The sequence below is a fragment of the Saimiri boliviensis genome, chromosome X (genome assembly GCF_048565385.1).
Source record: "Saimiri boliviensis isolate mSaiBol1 chromosome X, mSaiBol1.pri, whole genome shotgun sequence".
NCBI classification, from domain to species: Eukaryota; Metazoa; Chordata; class Mammalia; order Primates; family Cebidae; genus Saimiri; species Saimiri boliviensis.
The window spans coordinates 102,818,862-102,840,605 of record NC_133470.1 but is presented as its reverse complement, the minus strand read 5'-3'; the positions used below and the strand labels follow the sequence as shown (position 1 = coordinate 102,840,605).

The 21,744-nt window shown below is 43.2% G+C and overlaps 1 protein-coding gene across 2 annotated transcripts; it reads left to right on the top strand.

Annotated features, from left to right (window-relative positions):
- The first annotated feature begins 10,250 nt into the window (after window positions 1-10,250).
- CCDC160 (coiled-coil domain containing 160) lies at window positions 10,251-21,364 on the top strand. 2 transcript variants are annotated; one of them, XM_074391493.1, is made up of 3 exons: window positions 10,370-10,412; window positions 18,444-18,485; window positions 19,929-21,364. In XM_074391493.1, the coding sequence occupies exon 3, from the start codon at window positions 19,956-19,958 to the stop codon at window positions 20,925-20,927; it is 972 nt and encodes a 323-aa protein (XP_074247594.1). In that variant the 5' UTR covers window positions 10,370-10,412; window positions 18,444-18,485; window positions 19,929-19,955; the 3' UTR covers window positions 20,928-21,364. The 2 variants fall into 2 exon arrangements, with proteins under 2 accessions (XP_003931196.1, XP_074247594.1); XM_003931147.3 differs by lacking the exon at window positions 18,444-18,485 and having other exon boundaries at window positions 10,251-10,412.
- The last annotated feature ends 380 nt before the right edge of the window (window positions 21,365-21,744 follow it).

Genomic DNA, 21,744 nt, shown 5'->3' with positions numbered 1-21,744 from the left:
GGCAGGAGAATTGCTTAACCCAGGAAGTAGAGGTTGCAGTGAGCCGGGATCGTGCCCCTGCATTCCAGCCTGGATGGCAGAGCAAGACTCCATCTCAAAAAATAAATAAATAAATTAAAGAGATGTTCCACTGTCTTCTGGCTTGCATTTTTTCGTGATGAGAAATTTCTGTCCTGTATATATAATGTGTTGTTTTTTCCTCTGGCTGCCTTGAGAATTTTCTCTATTACTGATTTTAAGCAATTTGATTATCACAGGCCTTGGTGTCATTTTCTTCATATCTATTGTGCTAGAGTTTGTTGATCTTCCTCATTTTTTTATTTTTTTATTTTTTAGAGACAGGGTCTTACTCTGTCACTCAGGTTGGAATTCAGTGGCACAATCATAGCTCACTCCAACCTCAAACTACTGGGCTCAAGCAATCCTTCCAACTCAGCCTCCTGAGTAGCTGGGACTACAGGTGTGTACCACCATGCCTGGAAAATTTATTTTTATTTTTAAATTTTTTAGAACTAGGGTCTCACTATATTGCTCAGGCTGGTCTCAAAATGCTGGTCTCAAAATACTCAGGCTGAACTCCCAAAATGTTGGGAGGTGTAAGCCACCAAGTCAGCCTGATTTTAGTAATTTTTGAATCCCCAGACTTAGCATACTACCTGACATGTTGTAGATAAGTGAATAAGTATTTTCTGAATTCAACCAAATGATTTAGTAAGGCAAATCAACTATATAAATGCATCTATTTGGATTTTCAAATATTTTAATCTGTTAAACAAAAGTAACTTCATCTACAAGTAGCACCTTTTTCTGTGAGCTCTTACTCTCACCCAATCCCCTTCTACCTCGTGCTTTCCACTTTAAGTGCCAATAAATCTTAATTAGTTTAAGATTTTCAACCTGTGGAGGCCAGGTGTGGTGGCTCACACCTGTAATTTCAGCACTTTGGGAGGCGGAGGCAGGTGGATCATTTGAGGCCACGAGTTTGAGACCAGCCTGGCCAACATGGTGAAATCCTGTCTCTACTAAAAATATAAAAATTAGCCAGGCTTAGTGGTGCAAGTCTGTAATCCCAGCTACTCTGGAGGCTGAGTCACAAGAATCGCTTGAGCCTGGGAGGCAGAGGTTGCAGTGAGCTGCCATCAGGCCACTGTACTCCAGCCTGGGTGACAGAGCAAGACTCTGTCTCAAAAAACAAAAATGAAAAAGATTTCTAACCTGTTATGCTGTTTCATACTTCTGTGCTTTTACATGTGAGATTCCTTCTGCTTTTACCCCCTTTGTCTATGTAAACTACTATACTATTCATCTTTCAAGACCCAACTCAGATGATTCAACTTCCAAGGGGGTTGAGACTTCCTTGACCCAAGCCCCTTTCACATCTGATGGACCACTCCTTCCTCTGAGTCCTCCTTAATTTGTGCATACACTCATTATTGCATTTACTACATTTGCCTATCTAAATACTTCTAGCTTTCAGTCCAGTTCCAGGCACATTGAGGTGCTCAGCAAATGTTACTTGAATAAGTGGAAATTTGGAGAAATTTTTTTTTTTTTTTTTTTGAGACGGAGTTTCGCTCTTGTTACCCAGGCTGGAGTGCAATGGCGCGATCTCGGCTCACCGCAACCTCCGCCTCCTGGGTTCAGGCAATTCTCCTGTCTCAGCCTCCTGAGTAGCTGGGATTATAGGCACGCGCCACCATGCCCAGCTAATTTTTTGTATTTTTAGTAGAGACGGGGTTTCACCATGTTGACCAGGATGGTCTCGATCTCTCGACCTCGTGATCCACCCGCCTCAGCCTCCCAAAGTGCTGGGATTACAGGCTTGAGCCACCGCGCCCGGCCTTTTTTTTTTTTTTTTTTTTTTTTTTTTTTTGAGATGGAGTTTCGCTCTTGTTACCCAGGCTGGAGTGCAATGGCGCAATCTCGGCTCACCGCAACCTCCGCCTCCTGGGTTCAGGCAATTCTCCTGCCTCAGCCTCCTGAGTAGCTGGGATTACAGGCACGTGCCACCATGCCCAGCTAATTTTTTTTTGTATTTTTAGTAGAGACGGGGTTTCACCATATTGACCAGGACGGTCTTGATCTCTTGACCTGGTGATCCACCCGCCTCGGCCTCCCAAAGTGCTGGGATTACAGGCTTGAGCCACCGCGCCCGGCCTGGAGAAATTTTTAAAAAGGAATACAGAAATTAAGAGAAAGTGATATGGGGGAGGCTGCCTTCAGTTGTTCTTTTTTTTTTTTTTTTTTTTTTTTGAGACGGAGTTTCGCTCTTGTTACCCAAGCTGGAGTGCAATGGCGCGATCTCGGCTCACCACAACCTCCGCCTCCTGGGTTCAGGCAATTCTCCTGCCTCAGCCTCCTGAGTAGCTGGGATTACAGGCACGCGCCACCATGCTCAGCTAATTTTTTGCACCATTAGTAGAGACGGGGTTTCACCATGTTGACCAGGATGGTCTCGATCTCTTGACCTCGTGATCCACCTGCCTCGGCCTCCCAAAGTGCTGGGATTACAGGCTTGAGCCACCGCGCCCGGCCCAGTTGTTCTTAAATCAAATTTGTATTGAAGTATGCAAACAAACAAACAAACAAATATGAATCTAAAGTGTACATTTCCATGATTTTTCACAAAGTAAACAAATCAACATAACCATGCCCACATCAAGAAACAGAATATTATGGGCCAGGTGTGGTGGCTCACACTTGTAATGCCAGCACATTGGGAGGCAGAGGCGGGTGGATCACTTGAGGTCAGGAGTTCAAGACCAGCCTGACCAACATGGTGAAACCCTGTCTCTACTAAAAATACAAAACTTAGCTGGGTGTGGTGGTGCACACATGTAGTCCCAGCTACTTGGGAGGCTGAGGCATGAGGATAGCTTGAACCTGGGAGATACAGGCTGCAGTGAGCTGAGACAATGCTATTGCACTCCAGCTTGGGTGATAGAGCAAGTCCCTGTCTCAAAAAAAAAGTTTTATATATATATATATATATATGACATTACATTATCGTTACCCCCTAAACCTACCTTGTACTCTTTTCTAGTCACTTCCCACCCCCAACAAGGTAACCTTTACTATGACTTCTAACATCAGGGGTAAATGTGTATAACAACTTCTATATTATAGGCAATACTAGATCAAAATTTGCTGCTTACACAAGACTATTACTAACAGTTAAGACCTATTGAGTACTTTCTATTTACCAAGCACTGTTCTAATTGCTTTACGTCTAGTAACTAATTTGTCCTTACAGTCACCCTGTGAAGTAGGTATTATAATAATTCCCAATCGACCCAGGAAGAAGGTAGGATACAGAGAAGTTAAGCAATTTGCTCAAGAACATATATCATAAATAGTGGAGCTGGTATTTGTACCCAGATAGTTTCCAGAGTTTGTGTGATGAAATGTAGAAACATCATCAAACTGTATCTTAGCAAAATATGGCATGAATAGTCTGAAAATGATTACTATTCATCACCTGCTGTTCAAAAATGTGAATGTCAGAACAAGACATAGCTGGGATATAAGGTCTCCCTGACACTAGTGGTCAGATGCTCTTTTATATGTCAATGTTGCATAGTCATTGAAAGACTCCAGAGCCAGACTTTCCTGAGTTCAAACCCCGGCTCTGCTTACTAATTGTGTGACATTAAGCAGGTTACTTAATCTCTGTGTGCTTCAGTTTTCTCATCTGTAAAATACAGGAATAAAGAAATTAAGAGAAAGTAACATGAGGGAAGCTGTAATAATAGTACCTACATTGTAAGATTGTTGCAAAGATTAAATGAAATACTCCTGGCACATGATGTGAGCTCAATTCATGAATCCATTCATCCAGTCATCCATTAACTGTTCAGTGCCTATGTGCCAAGCAGTGTGCTTGGTGCTTAGAATATATCAGTGAACGAATCAAAGATCCCTGCCCTCTTGGAGTTTATGATGTAGTGCAGCCTGCGTCAGGGGTGCAGGAAGAACAGAAGATAGCATAATTGAGTACGTCAGAAAATAGGTACTATATTAAAAAATTAGAGCATGGTAAGGAATAGTGGGAGTGCTGGAGAGGCTATAAGTTAGCAGTAGGTGTCCCCAAGAAGCTAGGATTTGAACAAAGATTTGAGGGAGGTAAGGAAGTAAGATATGTGGATGTCTTGGGAAGGAGCATTCAAGGCAAAGGGAACAGGTTGAGCAAATCCCCTAACGGTGGGAGGGTGCCTGCGTATTCTCTGAACAACAAGGCAGCCATGTTGTTGACTGGTACCAGCAAGGGCCAAAGGGGTAGGAAAGGAGATCAGAGAGGTATTGCGGGTGTGGGTGTGGGTGTGGGTGTGGGTGTGGGTGTGGGTGCGGGTGTGGAGTTAGAGGGTTCTTCATGTGAACACCATAGGGCCTATTTAAAAGGCTTTGGCTTTTACTACAAATCAAATTGAGAGCCTTTGCGGGCTTTGAGCAGAGTTGCAACATGATTTGACTTAATAGTTTGTAATGGTCTCTCTGGATACCGTGCTGAGAATAGATGCTGGGCAGGTGTTGTGGGTTGAATTGTGTCCCCCAAAAAGATATGTTTAATCCTAAACCCCAGTATCTATTCACGTGACCTATTTAAAAGTAGGGTCTTGGCCGGGCGCGGTGGCTCAAGCCTGTAATCCCAGCACTTTGGGAGGCCGAGGCGGGTGGATCACGAGGTCGAGAGATCGAGACCATCCTGGTCAACATGGTGAAACCCTGTCTCTACTAAAAATACAAAACATCAGCTGGGCATGGTGGCGCGTGCCTGTGATCCCAGCTACTCAGGAGGCTGAGGCAGGAGAATTGCCTGAACCCAGGAGGCGGAGGTTGCGGTGAGCCGAGATCGCGCCATTGCACTCCAGCCTGGGTAACAAGAGCGAAACTCCGTCTCAAAAAAAAAAAAGTAGGGTCTTATTGCCGAGCGTGGTGGCTCATGCCTGTAATCTCAGCACTTTGGGAGGCTGAGGAGGGTGGATCAACAGGTCAGGAGTTCGAGACCAGCCTAGTCAACATGGCGAAACTCCATCTCTACTAAAAATACAAAAATTAACCAGGCATGGTGGCAGGTGCCTGTAGTCCCACCACTTGGGAGGCTGAGACAGGAGAATCGTTGAACTTGGGAGGCGGAGGTTGCAGTGAGCTGAAATCGAGCCATTATACTCCAACCTGGGGAACAAGAGCAACACCACATCTCAAAAAACAAAACTAAAAAAGAAAGAAATAGGGTTTTTATGGATGCAGTCAAGTTAAGATGAGGTCATATTGGATTAGGCTGGGCCCTAGGCCAACAACTGGCATCCTTATAAGAGGAAAGGAATTTGGTCACACAGACATACACAGAGGGAGGACAGCCATGTGAAGACACACAGACCCATAGGGAGAAGACCATGGGAAGACGGAGGCAGAGATTCGAGTAATGTGTCTGCAAGCTGTGGAGGGCTGAGGACTGCTGGCAATCGCCAGAATCTGGGAGAGACAGATTTTCACTCGGGGCCTCTAGAGGGAACCCACCTCAAACCACCACCTTAGCTTTGGGCTTCTAAGCCTCCAGAACTGTGAAAGAATAAGTGTCCGCTGCTTTAAGCCACCCAGTTTGTGATACTTCATTATGGTGACTTCAGGAAAAGAATACAGTGGGCAAGTGTAGAAGCAGGAGGCCACTGCAAAGGTCCAGTCGAAAGATGATGAGGGCCAGAGGAGGGGTGGTAAAGGTGCAAATGGTGAGAAGCTGTCGGATTCTGGACACATAAGGAAGTTATGGTCAACAGAATTTGCTGATGTATAGGATGTGGGGTGTGATAAATGTTAGCTATTATTATTATCTACACAAATGGTTTATCCACATGTAATACATGCTTATGAGCCAGGCACGGTGGCTCACGCCTATAATCCCAGCACTTTGGGAGGCTGAGGCGGGCGGATCACCTGAGGTCAGGAGCTTGAGACTACTCTGGCCAACATGGTATAACTCCGTCTCTACTAAAAATACAAAAAAAATGGCCAGGCATGGTGGCACATGCTTGTAATCCCAGCAACTCGGGAGGCTCAGGCAGGAGAACCGCTTGAACCTGGGAGGCAGAGGTTGCAGTGAGCTGACATCACGCCACTGCACTCCAGCCTTGGTGACAGAGTAAGACCCTGTCTCAATATATATATGCTTATAAATGTATATGTTTTCATTACCCCAAATAGCCCAAGTTTGAGGCTACTAAAACTAAGATCATTTTCCAGGGCAATCAAAAGTAGCTTATTTTGTTGCATGATCAAAGAAAAAGTCACGTTACTCTCTCTGGGTCTCAGTGTCCTACGTGGTGAAATGAGAAGGCTGGGCTCCATTGCCTAACTGTATAATTCTATTAATATAATATCAAGTGCTTTGTTGCCTTAGTATTGTTATATCTTCCAGAGGATAGTAAATATTTTCTGACTTACATATTTGAAAACCTATCTCCAGCTCTGCAGTAACTTTGAATAACAAAACTCCCTGTCCTCATCACTGTTGATCCTCTACCATTTGTTACCTCTTGTACAAAGAGTGACCTACCATATTTAAAGAGATAATTACAGCAAGACCAAAGTAATCCTGGTGCCTTTTATTTGTGAATATGGGGGTGGTGTGGAGTTGCTTGGTGAGAGTCTGAAATTCTACCTGAAATAAAGGTTTGGAATTCTGGATCTCAAGATTTCTGACTCCATTTTCCAGAACACACCCTGAATTATCACCATCAGCATATATATATTTCTATTTTAGGAAAGTGATAAATGTATAAGGCAAGATAATAATAAGAATAGCGAACATTTAGTTACATAGGATTTACTCTGTGTCAAGTACCATTCTAAGGGTCTTAAAAACATGAACTCACTTGATCCTCACAACACTCATGAGTTAAATACAATTAGCATTCCCACTGTACAAAGGAAGAAAGTGAGGCACAGAGCAATTAAGAAATATTCCTTTATTATACTAATAAGGGAGCTTACCTTAAGCAAAAATAAACGGGATACTTGTAAAATTATTAAAACAAATGATAGACCTGGTGTGGTGGCTTACGGCTGTAATCCCAGCACTTTGGGAGGCCCAGGCAGGCAGATCACTTGAGGTCAGGAGTTCAACACTGGCCTGGCCAACATGGCAAAACCCTGTCTCTACTAAGAATACAAAAATGAGCAGGGCATGGTGGTGCAGGCTTGTAATCCCAGCTACTCTGGAGGCTGAGGCAGGAGAATCACTCGCACTCGGGAGGCAGAGGTTTCAGTGAGCTGAGGTTGCACCACTGCACTCCAGCCTAGGTGACAGAGTGAGACTGTTTCAAAAAAAAAAAAAAAAAAAAAAAAAAAACATGCACATGCATAGCAATTTGGAGAGTCAACGTCAAGGGAAGAAGTTTTGTCAGAGTCCCACAAACTAATTATGAAGGAGTCAGTCAATAATAAAACACACATTGACAGGTTTTATTTTATTATTGACTGATCATTCCTGCCTCCAACCCTTGTTGACTTTGGTTCTCTAAGGAGGAAAAAGGGGATTGAGAACTAGGCCTCAGGGCACCTGAATGAAGCTTTGCCAGCTCCCAGACACCTGTTATGTCCGGTTCCCAAGAAGTGCTGAAGCTTTGAAATGTACCCTGGTGTTGTTCCTAAGTCACTCCCTTGCTAGGTCTTTGATAAATTAGACTGGCACTTTTTAAAAGTTCTCAAACCTCCTTTCACTTGAGATTCCAAAGCCAATATTTCCTTTCACCCTCATGCTTCCTAGAAAATATTAAGAATCACTCTTGGTGCCATTTCAGACACCACAGATCCACAGTTTCAGGTCTCACGGCCTTGGTCAGGTCCACCATGGTGGTGGAAGGATTAGTACTGGGCAACCAGGCTAATCAAAATCTGAGATTATTTATTTATTTATTTATTTATTTATTTATTTATTTATTTATTTTAAGATGGAATCTCACTCTGTTGCCCAGACTGGAGTACAGTGGTGCAATCTTGGCTCAATGCAACCTCCACCGTCCAGGTTCAAGTGATTCTTATGCCTCAGCCTCCCGAGTAGCTGGGATTACAGATGTGTGCCACCAAACCATGCTAATTTTTTTTTTGTATTTTTAGTAGAGATGAGATTTCACCATGTTGGCCAGGCTGATCTCGAACTCCTGATCTCCTCAGGTAATCTGCCCACCTCAGACTCCCACAATGCTGGGATTATAGGCATGAACCACTGCGCCTGGCGTATTTATTTATCTTTTGAGACAGAGTCTGGCTCTGTTGCCCAGGCTGGAGTGCAGTGGCACGATCTCAGCTCACGCCTCCCAGGTTCAAGCAGCCTCCTTAGTAGCTGAGACTACAGGCATGCGCCACCATGCCAGGCTAATTTTTGCAAGTTTAGTAGAGACGGGGTTTCGCCATGTTGGCCGGGCTGGTCTCGAACTCCTGACCTCAGGTAATCTGCCTGCCTTGGCCTCCCAAAGTGCTGGAATTACTGGTATGAGACACCACACCTGGCCTAAATCTCAGAAGATTATTTATTGATTCAGCAAAATACAGTGATTAGAATCTGTAACACAGTGAAAAGCATGGGCTTGTCACCGAAACAAATCCCAGAAGTTGTGAGCAATCTTTGAAGTAGGAAGAGAGTACTTTGGGGACCAATAAAACGAAACAATTTTACACTGTCAGTAGTGTGGAACTATGTCGGGGACCGTCCGGGACGGGTAAGCACGTGTGCTGCGGGTCTCTCGACCTGCAAGAGGGTACCAATACCTGGAAGAGAGCCTGCGCTTGGAAAAATAATAAAGACAGAGAGCAAAGAGACAGAGAACGGGGATCTGGAGGGCTGATAGGCCGTGCCTAAACAGCAAATTTTATTTTTCAAAGGCCAGGAATAAATACACTTTCTTCTGCGCTGGTTTACGTCATAGCAAGAGGAAATGCAAATGTATACCTTACATGGCCTATACAATAGGGAAGTCAGATACACAATCAGTGGTTGTAAAAAGTAACAATTTCCTGTGATCACAAAGCTTGTTTACATCCAGATATTACTCCTCCTGGCTGCAGGTATCTCTGGTTTGATCTTGTTTTAGAACTGAGATGTGAAAAGGTTTTCTGGTTTTGCTCATCAGAATATCTTTTAACCGGATTCTCCTTTGTCTCCTCCTGACTCAACTTATCTCAACTTCCCCATTCAGGAGTCTCTGAGTCAGAAATCAAAGCCATCCCTTATGGTGGCATTTGCTTTGCAAATATCCCGACAGTTAAACCATTATCTAGGGTACAAAGCAGTTAGGTAAGTAAAGAAAAGGTTAAAGCTTATTATTATTATTATTATTATTATTTTTGGGGACGGAGTTTCGCTCTTGTTACCCAGGCTGGAGTGCAATGGCGCGATCTCGGCTCACCGCAACGTCCGCCTCCTGGGTTCAGGCAATTCTCCTGCCTCAGCCTCCTGAGTAGCTGGGATTACAGGCACGTGCCACCATGCCCAGCTAATTTTTTGTATGTTTAGTAGAGACGGGGTTTCACCATGTTGACCAGGATGGTCTCGATCTCTCGACGTCGTGATCCACCCGCCTCAGCCTCCCAAAGTGCTGGGATTACAGGCTTGAGCCACCGCGCCCGGCTTCCAAATGAGTTTTAAATTCAAGAAGGGTGCAAGAGTGGTTTAGAGAAATTCCTGAGTGGCGAATGAGGAAACCATGGGCTGTCTGAGATACAAGCCCAGTGTTCCCTAGGGGCATAGCAAGGGCGCAATGCTTTCCTCATCTAACGTCCCTAGAACTTTGGTCAGAAGTCAGCTCTTTGTGCTATTGCGTGAGTGTGTGCGTGGGGATGGAGGGTGGGGTGGAACTCCTGCTTAGTTAGCAACCCTGCACCAAATCCTGGCACCCTTCCGGAGCAAACTCTCCACCATGTCATGCTAACAGCAGACCTAGGAATTGGCCCAATGCCACGCCCTCTTGACCCTCATACAGTCATAGTGACCAGGTGGCTTTGTGAGTCACCCAGACCCTCCGTAATAATCCCACTGCGGGTGGGACTGTGTTGCAGTTTCTGGCCCCTTCCCACTCTGACTCAGCTCTCCTGCCATGAGCTCTTAATTCTTGCCGGGCAGAAGCCGACGCCGAACCGGCTCCATCCGGCATGCTCAGTCCTCGGGCTAGGTTTTGACTGCGGGACCGCCAGCACCCGGCCCGCGGCGCGCGCCCCGAGTGCGGGTCCCTTTAAATCAGGCCGGCCCGTTGCTAGGCAACCGCGCTGCCCGCGCTGGCGCTGCACTGCGGAGACTCAGCCCGGAGCCTGCCCGGCTGGGTCGCGGTGAGCAGAGCCTAAGGAGGGGCTGCCGCGAGCCAGTGGTGGCTGGCTTTGAAGAAGAGATGATCGGGCTCTCCAGACCGCACCCACGCTTCCAGGTTTGTCTGCGGACGGGAAAGCCCGGGCTCCCCGGGGCTCGCCCCTCTTCTTCCCGGACACAGGGGACGAAGGGGCAGGGAGACAGGGGCAGGGAGACATGGGCAGGAGCTCAAGTCCGCACCCCGACCCCCAGGGCAGGTTACTTCTTTCCTTACAGCCCCAGGCCGGGGCTGGAGAGCGTTTGGGAGGGAAAAGACCAGGGCGTGGGAGTGGCAGTGCGGAAAGAGGAGTGGGGTCAGGCCTCTCCCGCCACCCGCCAGCCACTAGGTCGGGACTGGGGTGGTGGCAAGTGCTACCTGCAATAGGGACCGAAGCAGTCCTGTGACCCCGAGCCACCTTCTGTCCTCGGGAGGCAGCGATGGCAGGAGTTTCAGTTAACCATTTACAGAGAAAACTCCCAAACTATGCATACAAAGATACAGCTTTAGAACAAGAATGTGACTCCCAAACTAATAAAGTCTCAGCCTTCGGAATTAGGGTGACTCCCCATATCTTTTCTTCTAGAAGGCATAACTTCACACTAATAACAAAGAATTGGGGAGTAGTAACCATTCACAGGGCCCGGTTTACAATGGGACTTTTCTTCTCCCTCAATAGCTGCCAAGCAATAGAGAAGACAATTTGTCCCGGGAAGTGGACACTTTGGCCCATGTATTAGGACCCTGACGGATGAAGGCAAAATTCAGTATGCCTTCCCTTTTCTATGTTTTCCTTTTTTTTTTTTTTTTTTTTTTTTTTCTCAAATTAACTGCACTTTGAGGGAGGGAGTCAAGGCCTGGACTCCAGACCTTTGCTAATTCGGTTCTTGGCATGCTCGTTAACAACAAGCCAGGGTGGCTCCTTTGCTCAATAGGTGCTAACAGTGACGAGATATTGTAAAATGGCACCATGATTCTTGTCCCATTTGATATCTGTATGGCTTGGGGAAGGAAGTCTTAGTGGCATAATAGCTGGGGAAATTGGTTGACAAAAAGAGAAATGACCTCTTAGTGTCTGGTATCACATATCAGATAGACCAAATGACATTCTAAGTTTATCACTTGTCATTTTGATATACATCTCAGATAGAAACACAAGTTTGGGCATTCTGGTTAATTACATTTCTCGATTACATGGAGGGAGGAGGAATTTTTTCCCTCCAGTTCAAAGTAGCGAAGGAAGGCAAGGATATCCAGTAGATAGAAGATCTTGGAACCCAGGAAGTGTAAGTACAGTCGTGTTGGCTGATGTCTCCTTAGGGGTATTTAGAAGCACAGAGCCTTACACAACGTAACTCTTAAGTCTTGTAAGTTGATAATCTAGCTGCATTGTCAGTACACTCTCAGGGAGGCCTTATAAAAATATGAAAGAAAAGTGTCCTGAAGACTTTAGGTAAGCCAAATAAACTTCAAGGGAACCATAAAAGTGCTTTCCCTAAAATGCCATACCTTAAAACTTTATAAGCCAGAAGAGAAATTATGTCTTTTTTTTTTTTTTTTTTTTTTGAGGCGGAGTTTCGCTCCTGTTACCCAGGCTGGAGTGCAATGCCGTGATCTCGGCTCACCGCATCCTCTGCCTCCTGGGTTCAGGCAATTCTCCTGCCTCAGCCTCCTGAGTAGCTGGGATTACAGGCACGAGCCACCATGCCCAGCTAATTTTTTTTTGTATTTTTAGTAGAGACGGGGTTTCACCATGTTGACCAGGATGGTCTCGATCTCTTGACCTCGTGATCCACCCGCCTCAGCCTCCCAAAGTGCTGGGATTACAGGCTTGAGCCACCACGCCCAGTGCGAGAAATTATGTCTTTAAAAAAACACATACACACCCCTAAATTAGAATCAAAGCATTGCAGAGATTTCAGGAAGAATGTTAAGCATCATTCATTAAACAAATATTTATTGTCAGATAACAATGCCAGGCCATCATCTTGTATTTGTATAATAAAGGTCTGTGTGAAATGCCACAGAAGCACAGGAATTCAGAGTGCAAAGTCATCCTTGCTAATCTTCAAACTAATACTCCTGTATTTCTGAGAGGTTATTGGTGCCTCCGAAATACAGTGGGACATTTGGAAAACTCTTGGTAAACTAATTGGTGATTTTAAAATGCTGATATATTAAGGTGTAGAAAAAACTACCACTTTTTTGCTTAGATAAAATCAGTACGGCTTCAGAAATTTGGGAACATCAGCAACTAACTTGCAGAAGTTAGGGCTAATTTTTTCCTTAGGATGCAGATTACATTAATCTGAGCTTGGAGTTTAGGCTTCTTTCTGTTTATTTTTTTTATTTTTATTTATTTATTTTTTTTTTTGAGACGGAGTTTCACTCTTGTTTCCCAGGCTGGAGTGCAATGGCGTGATCTCGGCTCACCGCAACCTCCGCCTCCTGGGTTCAGGCAATTCTCCTGCCTCAGCCTCCTCAGTAGCTGGGATTACAGGCACGTGCCACCATGCCCAGCTACTTTTTGTATTTTTAGTAGAGACGGGGTTTCACTATGTTGACCAGGATGGTCTCGATCTCTTGACCTCGTGATCCACCCGCCTCAGCCTCCCAAAGTGCTGGGATTACAGGCTTGAGCCACCGCGCCCAGCTTCTTTCTGTTTATTTTAATAGTACCTACTTTTTCTTTTTTTTCAAACCAACGTTTTCTGAAGTCAGATGACTCCCGGCTGGCCACTTTGGAGTGTGTATCTGGAGAAAGGTTAGGTTGTTTAACTGGCTGGTTTCTGTTCAAAGGGAGGGTAAGGAAAACCTGAAAATGAGCAAAGCCCTTTGTTTACAGTACACTTTAAAAGTTGCTTTCATTTCCATTTTCATTCATTTTTCTTAATCACCTGTGAAACAGGTACGTTGGCCCTATTTTAAACCTGAAGAATCTGAGAGGCTCACAGTTCTAAAATGTGGGAGCCAAGATACCCAACTCCTTCAGTCTTTTTTCCACTGTAGTCCACACTCGGTTCCTTTCTCAAGAATTTCCTTTTCCTTCTTCCCCACAATTTTGCACGGGAAAATATATTGATCCATCTTGACTTCAGACAGTTCATTTAGGTCCTTCTTTTGGTATTTAATGGTTTTCTGCAAGTCAGTGAAAGAGGGCGGAGAATGGGGAATCTCCCCTAGAGGGGGCAGGTCAGAATCTTCTAAGGAGGAGGGGTAGTGATGGGAGTGTGTTTCTGCCAGGAAACAGTGGAAGCAGGGGAAAAAAAAAAAAAAAAGATTGAGAACCACTGCTTTGAAGTGAGAATAAATTTTTGAAGTGAGAATAAATTGGACAGTTGAGCAAAGAAGCAAACCTAGTGATTTCCTCTGTAACAGAGTTTTTTCCTCTATCGGTGGAGCATTTTTTATGATGGTCCAGAGAACAGACCATCCAGGAATAAGGGGAGAAAGTTCTTTATGCTAAGAGGAGCCCTTTGTCTTCACCTTACTGCCTCCGAGCAGTGACTAAAAGCCATGCCCTGAGTTGAGAGCTACTAAGCAACAGAGGATAGTGACAGAATGTTACTCAACACGGGTTGGAGATGACATTTTCCAACCAACATTCCCAGTTTACAAAGTTTTACAGGAAAGACTCTTGCGAGATGGGAAAAAGCTTTTGGGATTCTTCCAAAACTGTTTTCCACTCCCTACCTTCTCTGCCTGGAAGAATAATGAAATTGTGCAGGCAGATCTAAATGTATGCAGAGACGGTCCAGAAAATTTGAGATCAAATCCTGCCTGCCTTTCTCTTTCTTTCTTTCTTTCTTTCTTTCTTTTTTTCTTTATTTCTTTCTTTCTTTCCTCCTCCCCTCTCTCTCTCTTTCTTTCTTTCTGATGGACTCTTGCTCTGTTGCCAGGCTGGAGCACAGTGGCACGATCTCAGCTCACTGCAACCTCTGCCTCCCAGGTTCAAGTGATTCTCCTGCCTCAGCCTCCCGAGTAGCTAGGACTACAGGCATGCACCACCATGCCCAGCTAATTTTTGTATTTTTAGTAGAGATGATGTTTCACCATTTTGTCCAGGATGGTCTCGATCTCTTGACCTCATGATCCACCCAGTTTGGCCTCCCAAAGTGCTGGGATTACAGGAGTGAGCCACTGCACCTGGCCCTCTTTCTTTTTTTTTTTTTTTTTTTTTTTTAGGAGACAGAGTGTTGCTCTGTTTCCCAGGCTAGAGTACAGTGGCATGATAATAGCTCACTTCAGCCTCAACCTCCTGAGCTCAAGCAATCCTCCCACCTGAGTAGTTAGGACTACAGGCATACACCATCACACCTATCTAATTTTGTTTTTAATTTTTGTAGACACATGTCTCACTGTGTTGCCCAGGCTGGTTTTGAACTCTTGGCATCAAGTGATCCTTCCATCTCTGCCTCCCAAAGCACTGGGATTACAGACGTGAGCCACCATGCCTGTATAAACGGGATAAGGCAACATAAAAAAACTATTTGAAAGACCGGGCACGGTGGCTCAAGCCTGTAATCCCAGCACTTTGGGAGGCCGAGGCGGGTGGATCACGTGGTCAAGAGATCGAGACCATCCTGGTCAACATGGTGAAACCCCCGTCTCTACTAAAAAAAATACAAAAAATTAGCTGGGCATGGCGGCACGTGCCTGTAATCCCAGCTACACGGGAGGCTGAGGCAGGAGAATTGCCTGAGCCCAGGAGGCGGAGGTTGCGGTGAGCCGAGATCGCCATTGCACTCCAGCCTGGGTAATAAGAGCGAAACTCTGTCTCAAAAAAAAAAGCGCTATTTGATTTATGTCATCAAATTTCCTTAAAGCCTGTGATTTAAAATATGAATATTTTCGAAAACAAATAATTAAATTTCACGTCCACTTTAATATGATTATACTGTCTGGGACCCCAGCTCAAAAATGAAACTGAGATGGTTTATGGATTTCCCCTTTCACGGTAAACAGTAGTGTATTATTTTCCGAAGCTATTTGAGACTAGATATGCATTCCTCTAAGATTTTTATGGAACAGTGTACCTACAGGTCCATAGTAAATGATTGTTCTTTGCTTAGCTCTCAACATTTATGTTACATCACGTTATATCATAAATTCATCTTCAATTTGTTTTATCAGTGGTTCTCAAATTCTTTAGGTGAATACAAAGCACTTTCATGGGACAAGAGATCTCTTACACCACAAAAATATCCTATTACTTTGCCACTGCAAAAAAATGTCACTCGAAGAGAAATGGTCATGTTTTCAGTGAAACACTAACTAGAACGATCAGGAGTCCATTATTAATTCATGTCAGACACAAATGAATAGATGCAGTCATATTGTAGACACATATACCTTGACAGTGCAGTCCTAAAGATTTCTGGGGGACTGCTGTCTTAGAGAACTGCTGATGTTATCTTTGTCATATGACTGTATTGTTTTCCTGTCTGTGTTCTGTATTATTTGCTTCTAAAGAAACCAGTTTTTCATCCCCATTGGGCCTCCTTCCCCTAACCTTCAGACCTTCGGTATCCAGTGTGGTGTTGGGTAGGCGCTTATATTAACAAATGTCCGCAGCTGACTCACTAACAGGCATGCCTACACTTTCAGTAATGGCTTCTGGTTTGGTTTGCCTCATGCTGGAACAAATTACCTATAAAGTTTATTGAGAACAAAATAGATGCCAGGCCAGGGTAGAGGAGTGTCATTGCCTGAAAGCATATGCCTTGTTCTTGCCAGAGAATACTAACACCATACTCGTTCTGCATTAAAAAAAAAAAAAGTGCAATTTGTGAAGAGAAAATGAGACAGGCAGCTTTTACTCCTAGTCCGGGCTTTGCCACATTCTGTGGCTCGATTTGGGAGCAAGCTCTTAAAGGATATCTTGCCAATGAAAGAGAGAGAGAGAGAAAAAAAAAAAAAAAAAAAGAGCAGCTCAGAGACCCCTTGACCCTGCCCTGTGTACTCCATGGGAGGGAAATTCCAAAAGGCTTTTCAAACCTTTCTTTTTCTGTTCTTTGAAATGTGACATGCAGTTCTCCCTACCCTCCCCCTTCACTTTTCGTCTCTTCTTTTGTGGCCTTTTTAAATAAGATACCTAACCTTTGAAAATAGTGGATTGTTTTCTTTCCATTTGGGGAATGAAACCTAGCAGATGAATAAAGAAGAATTTTAGAGCAAGTGCTGACCTGGGAGACAGAGTCCTCAGTTTTACTACTATGGGCTGTGTGGCCTTGGTCAAGTCGTTTAACTTCTGTGGGCCTTAGTCATAAGTGGACTCCCCCCATTTATGTAGCTGTATAGGGTTCACTGAAAGGCATTTCCTTTCAGACATGCAGGAAATTATACAGAGGCTCAGGGAAGAAAGATAGTGAAAATTAAAAATTCTGTGGTGTGGGTATGTGTGTGTGTGTGTGTGTGTGTGTGCATGTGCATATGTGTATGAGTTTTACCAGAGATTTATGGAATGGCTGGATATAGAAGTAACTTTTTCAAGGAGCAAAATTATTAACGAAAAGAGTTTTCTCTTTTAACCTTTATCCATGCCTAGACCTCCATCTCAGATGTGTCATTCTTGCTATCTCCAGATACAAAGTGGCCACACTTAAATTGTCCCTGTGCTCACCTCCTTCCTAATCAATCCCACCAATGCCCTTCATCCAGAATTAAGTAAGAGGAATAGTAATCTCTCTGCCATTGCTACCTGATTAGAAGCATTTTTATCATCTACAGAATTGTCCGGTAAAAATTGGACTGCTAAAAATGTGACTAGCAATTGACATCACCCTCTTTTGTCCTCTCTCTGTTCCTTTCCTCAATGATTGCTGTAATAATGCCTACTGTTTTGCATTTATGTTTCTAGAGAGGAGGGAAAACAAGATAATGATATTTCCCTTTAAGAACAGATCAGTCAATGATGCTTCCGAATGGTGACTCATAGAATAATAAAAGTCAGAAAGGAGTATTTCAAAAGAAAGAAGATGATATTCCAGTGGCAAATACATATTGTGAATTTCAAGGCTGAGTTTATCACTATGGTCTGAATGACCTCAAGAAAACTTGGCTTCTGGCTTTTGGACCAATCATTTTAGTACCTTCACTGAACTATCCAAATAGTTCATCTTAAGAATATGTGTACTTTCCCCTTTCCTCAAAGCCAAGTAGTTGCCAGTAGGGATGTGCCCTTGAGGATGATGAGTTCCTTCCATCTTTTGTGAAGGAAAGGGGAGAGGCATGTTCAGTACCTGTAGGTATCAAGTTTATTGCTTCATTGCTCATAGTAAGGAAACCCTGTGTTATTTAAAATAAACCACTGTTGCTAAAAAGAAAAGACTGGAGAGATAATACATCAAAAAGTAGTTATCTCAGGGCCATGATATTACGAAGATTCCTTCTTTTTGTGTGCTTTTCTGTGTTCTCCAAAATTGTTATAAATAATCGACGAAAATATTAATTAAGAAATAAACACTGTAATCCCAGCACTTTGGGAGGCCGAGGCGGGTGGATCACGAGGTCAAGAGATCGAGACCATCCCGGTCAACATAGTGAAACCCCGTCTCTACTAAAAATACAAAAAATTAGCTGGGCATGGTGGCACGTGCCTGTAATCCCAGCTACTCAGGAGGCTGAGGCAGGAGAATTGCCTGAACCCAGGAGGCGGAGGTTGTGATGAGCCGAGATCGCGCCATTGCACTCCAGCCTGGGTAACAAGAGCAAAACTCTGTCTCAAAAAAAAAAAAAAAAAAAAAAGAAATAAACACAATATTTGCCATTTCTCATTACCAGCAGAAAATTACGTTTGAGTCCATAGGTAAAAGAGATGCGGGCATACTTTGATTTTTCTCCATGGGGATACTACAAATATGTTTTGGTAAATTAATATATAACCCGAATAAAGTAATCCTTTAGGGCTGACCTCAGCTGCCAGTCAGTGGCTTCAGGTTCCAGTGGGCCTCCACATGCCCCTGGGTTCTTCTTTCTCCCTTCCCTCGGAAGTAGTCAGTTATCAAATATTTCACTGGTTTGGGAAAGCTGTACTTTAAGGATTCCCTTTGGATAGGGAAGACTCTTTTGAAAACAAAATAATAATCTTCATTTTTTTTTATTGCATTTTAGGTTTTGGGGTACATGTGAAGAACATGCAAGATTGTTGCATAGGTACACACATGGCAGTGTGATTTGCTGCCTTCCGTCCCCTCACCTGTATCTGTCATTTCTCCCCATGCTATCTCTTCCCACCTCCCCACCCCCCGCCCCTCCCCCATTCCCCCCCAACGGACCCCAGTGTGTAGTGCTCTCCTCCCTGTGTCCATGTGTTCTCATTGTTCAACACCCGCCTATGAGTGAGAATATACGGTGTTTGATTTTCTGCTCTTGTGTCAGTTTGCTGAGAATGATGGTTTCCAGGTTCATCCATGTCCCTACAAAGGACGGGAACTCATCGTTTTTGATGGCTGCATAATATTCCATGGTGTATATGTACCACATTTTCCCTATCCAGTCTATCACACTGAGATACCATCTCACACCAGTTACAATGGTGATCATTAAAAAATCGGGAAACAACAGATCGGGAGAGGATGTGGAGAAATAGGAACACGTTTACACTGTTGGTGGGAATGTAAATTAATTCAACCATTGTGGAAGACAGTGTGGCGATTCCTCAAGGACCTAAAAATAGAAATCCCATTTGACCCAGCAATCCCATTACTGGGTATATATCCAAAGGATTATAAATCATTCTACTACAAGGACACGTGCACACGAATGTTCATTGCAGCACTGTTTACAATAGCAAAGACCTGGAACCAACCCAAATGCCTAACGATCTTCATATTTTTATAAACTTGGGAAGTTGGTTGTGATTTAGTGTGCTAAATTTTCACCTAAAAGTACACTCAGAATCAAAATCTTGAGAAAAACACATTTGGTGGCATTAATAATTTCACTTGTTGACATTAGGATCTCCTCATGAAATTGCTGTCAAAACGGGTCGAATTCTGTACACTTGGCAGTCTTGCCTAAAAGCAAAGCCCAAGACTGGAATAGCAGGAATTGGTAGGTCAAGACAGAAGGGCATTTGGCAGAGTTAGTCATAAGGAAGTCTGCATGGTATACTTTACCAAAAGCAGCTCACATTTCATTAAGCCCTGATGTTTTAGTCATTTTAACGATTGAATTAACAATAGTCCAGTCCAAAAGAACTAGAAAGGCATAAGACACATTGAAAGCACAGACATTACCGACATTAACCTATTAATTTCAAATCACTTTTATTATTTTAAAGCAGTCTCTTTTTATGTGTACAGTTGTTTTCTTATAGAATCACTTTCTCTGTGTACGGTAAGTAGCTAAATATGTCAGTTTACCAGTTCTATTTCATAGGATCAGAGACTTTTAAAGCTAGAAGCATCTGTAAAACTTAGCTCATGTAGCCATTTTCACTTCTAAATGAGGGAACTGAGGCCCAAGTCATTCAGTGAGTTTGAGAGAGAGCCAGCCCTCAAATGTTTAGATTCTTCACCCAGCATTCTTATTTCTTTCTACTATACTAGCTACTAGTATAAATAATGTACCTTGGTTTTAAATTTTGTTTTTCAGATATTTCAGGAAGAGGCGCCTGGAGAAATGGATGCTAGAAGAAAACACTGGAAGGAGAATATGTTTACTCCTTTTTTTAGTGCACAGGATGTTCTAGAAGAGACTTCTCAGCCTGAATCTTCTTCTGAAGAAACGAGTGCAGATTGCAGCAAGGGAACGGAAGAAATGTATAATTTGTCCAGCAGAAAGTTTCAAGAAGAAAATAAATTTACGAGGAAAGAATATATTTTCCAACTAAATGAAGTAGAACAAGAACCGAATTTAAGAGAGAGCAAGATAAACATTTCAAGGAATGAAACAGATACCAGTTCTGCTTCCTACGAATCATCTAAGGTGGATGTTACAACAGAAGAAAGCTTTAACAGCACAGACGATAGCTCTACCTGCAGTACAGATAACTTACCACTACAACGACAAGACATTAGAAAGAAATTGATTGGAAGAATGTCTCCAAAATGTTGCTTGAATCTTTTGAATGAAGAACTGGAAGACCTCAATATGAAATGTAGAAATATAGAAAAGGAATTTGAAAATGCCGAAAAAGAACTTTTGTACTCCAAAAAGGAAGTATTCACAAAACCTCTAAATTTTCAAGAAACAGAGATATATACTTCAAAAAGTGACTATGAACTTCAAACTTTAAGAAATGACCTGTCCGCAAAAGCAATAAATGTAAAGAACTTAAGTGAACAACTCCGGCAAGCCAGAGAAGTCATCCACAAGTTGAACCTAGAGAACAGAGATTTGAAAGAAGCTGTTAGGCAGTTAAAGCATCAAACCGAGTTTGGAAATGTGCTCCTAAAAGAAGAAATGAAATTCTATTATGAATTAGAAATGGCAAAGGTCCGCAGAGAGCTCAGTGCCATCAAGAATGAACTGAGAGCTGAGAAGACCCTACGAGCAAGAAATAACAGAACCTTAGAATTGCTTCAAAAACACTTTGCTTCTATGGCAACATCATCAAGTATCCTTGACCACTCGACTGGGGATTTTTTTTAAAAACTTAAAAAAATCCTTCCATTAGGCAAGTCATTGAGCCAAATCAACATTTATTGTATTTTCTTTGTGTACTACTTAAAATATATGTAATAAAATGTAATTTTCATTTTTGGTGAATCACAGTATCTGTAAAACGTATAGATGTTTCCAAGCTTCTGCTTCCTCTTTCTAATGAAGTTATTGCAGGAGTACAAGTGGAAATGAAGCTTTGGAAATCTCATATCTATATATATGTCACATACATGTCACATATATATAGATATGCGACATATATATTCACTCAAAAACACATAGTGATTCACCAAATCATTTATGAATGCAAATCAACAGCCATTTTGTGAACTTGTAAGCAATATGTCCTTGGCACGTGAATAGTTTTCCATCTGGGTTCATTGATGTTAACAATAAAAATCTTGTTTATGTGTATAAGCATAACATATGCCTGTGGGTCTTGTAAGTGCCTGTTTAAATTCAATGGGATTCCAAAAATGTATCTGCTTGCTTTGGGGGTCTAACTTCAATTAGGTACATATAAACATCTCTGGAAAAAAAAATGTGGTTTTTTTCCTCCCCCTGCTGTTTTCCTCAGGCTTTCTCCTTTGACCTGGCCACAGTTCCCATAGACTAGAAGACGACTTAGAGACATAGGTAGCTGTGACCTTTGCTAGGCCTGCTCTTGCCAGCCGTGGCTTTTGTGTTTTGTTATGTTGACCAGTAAGGGGCGTTGTTTACACAGTTCTCCCCAAATTTCGACCAGGGGAAGGTTTGGAAGCTTCCTGCCCAGCTTACATCACAAGCTGGCGGGGACTGTGGTGCA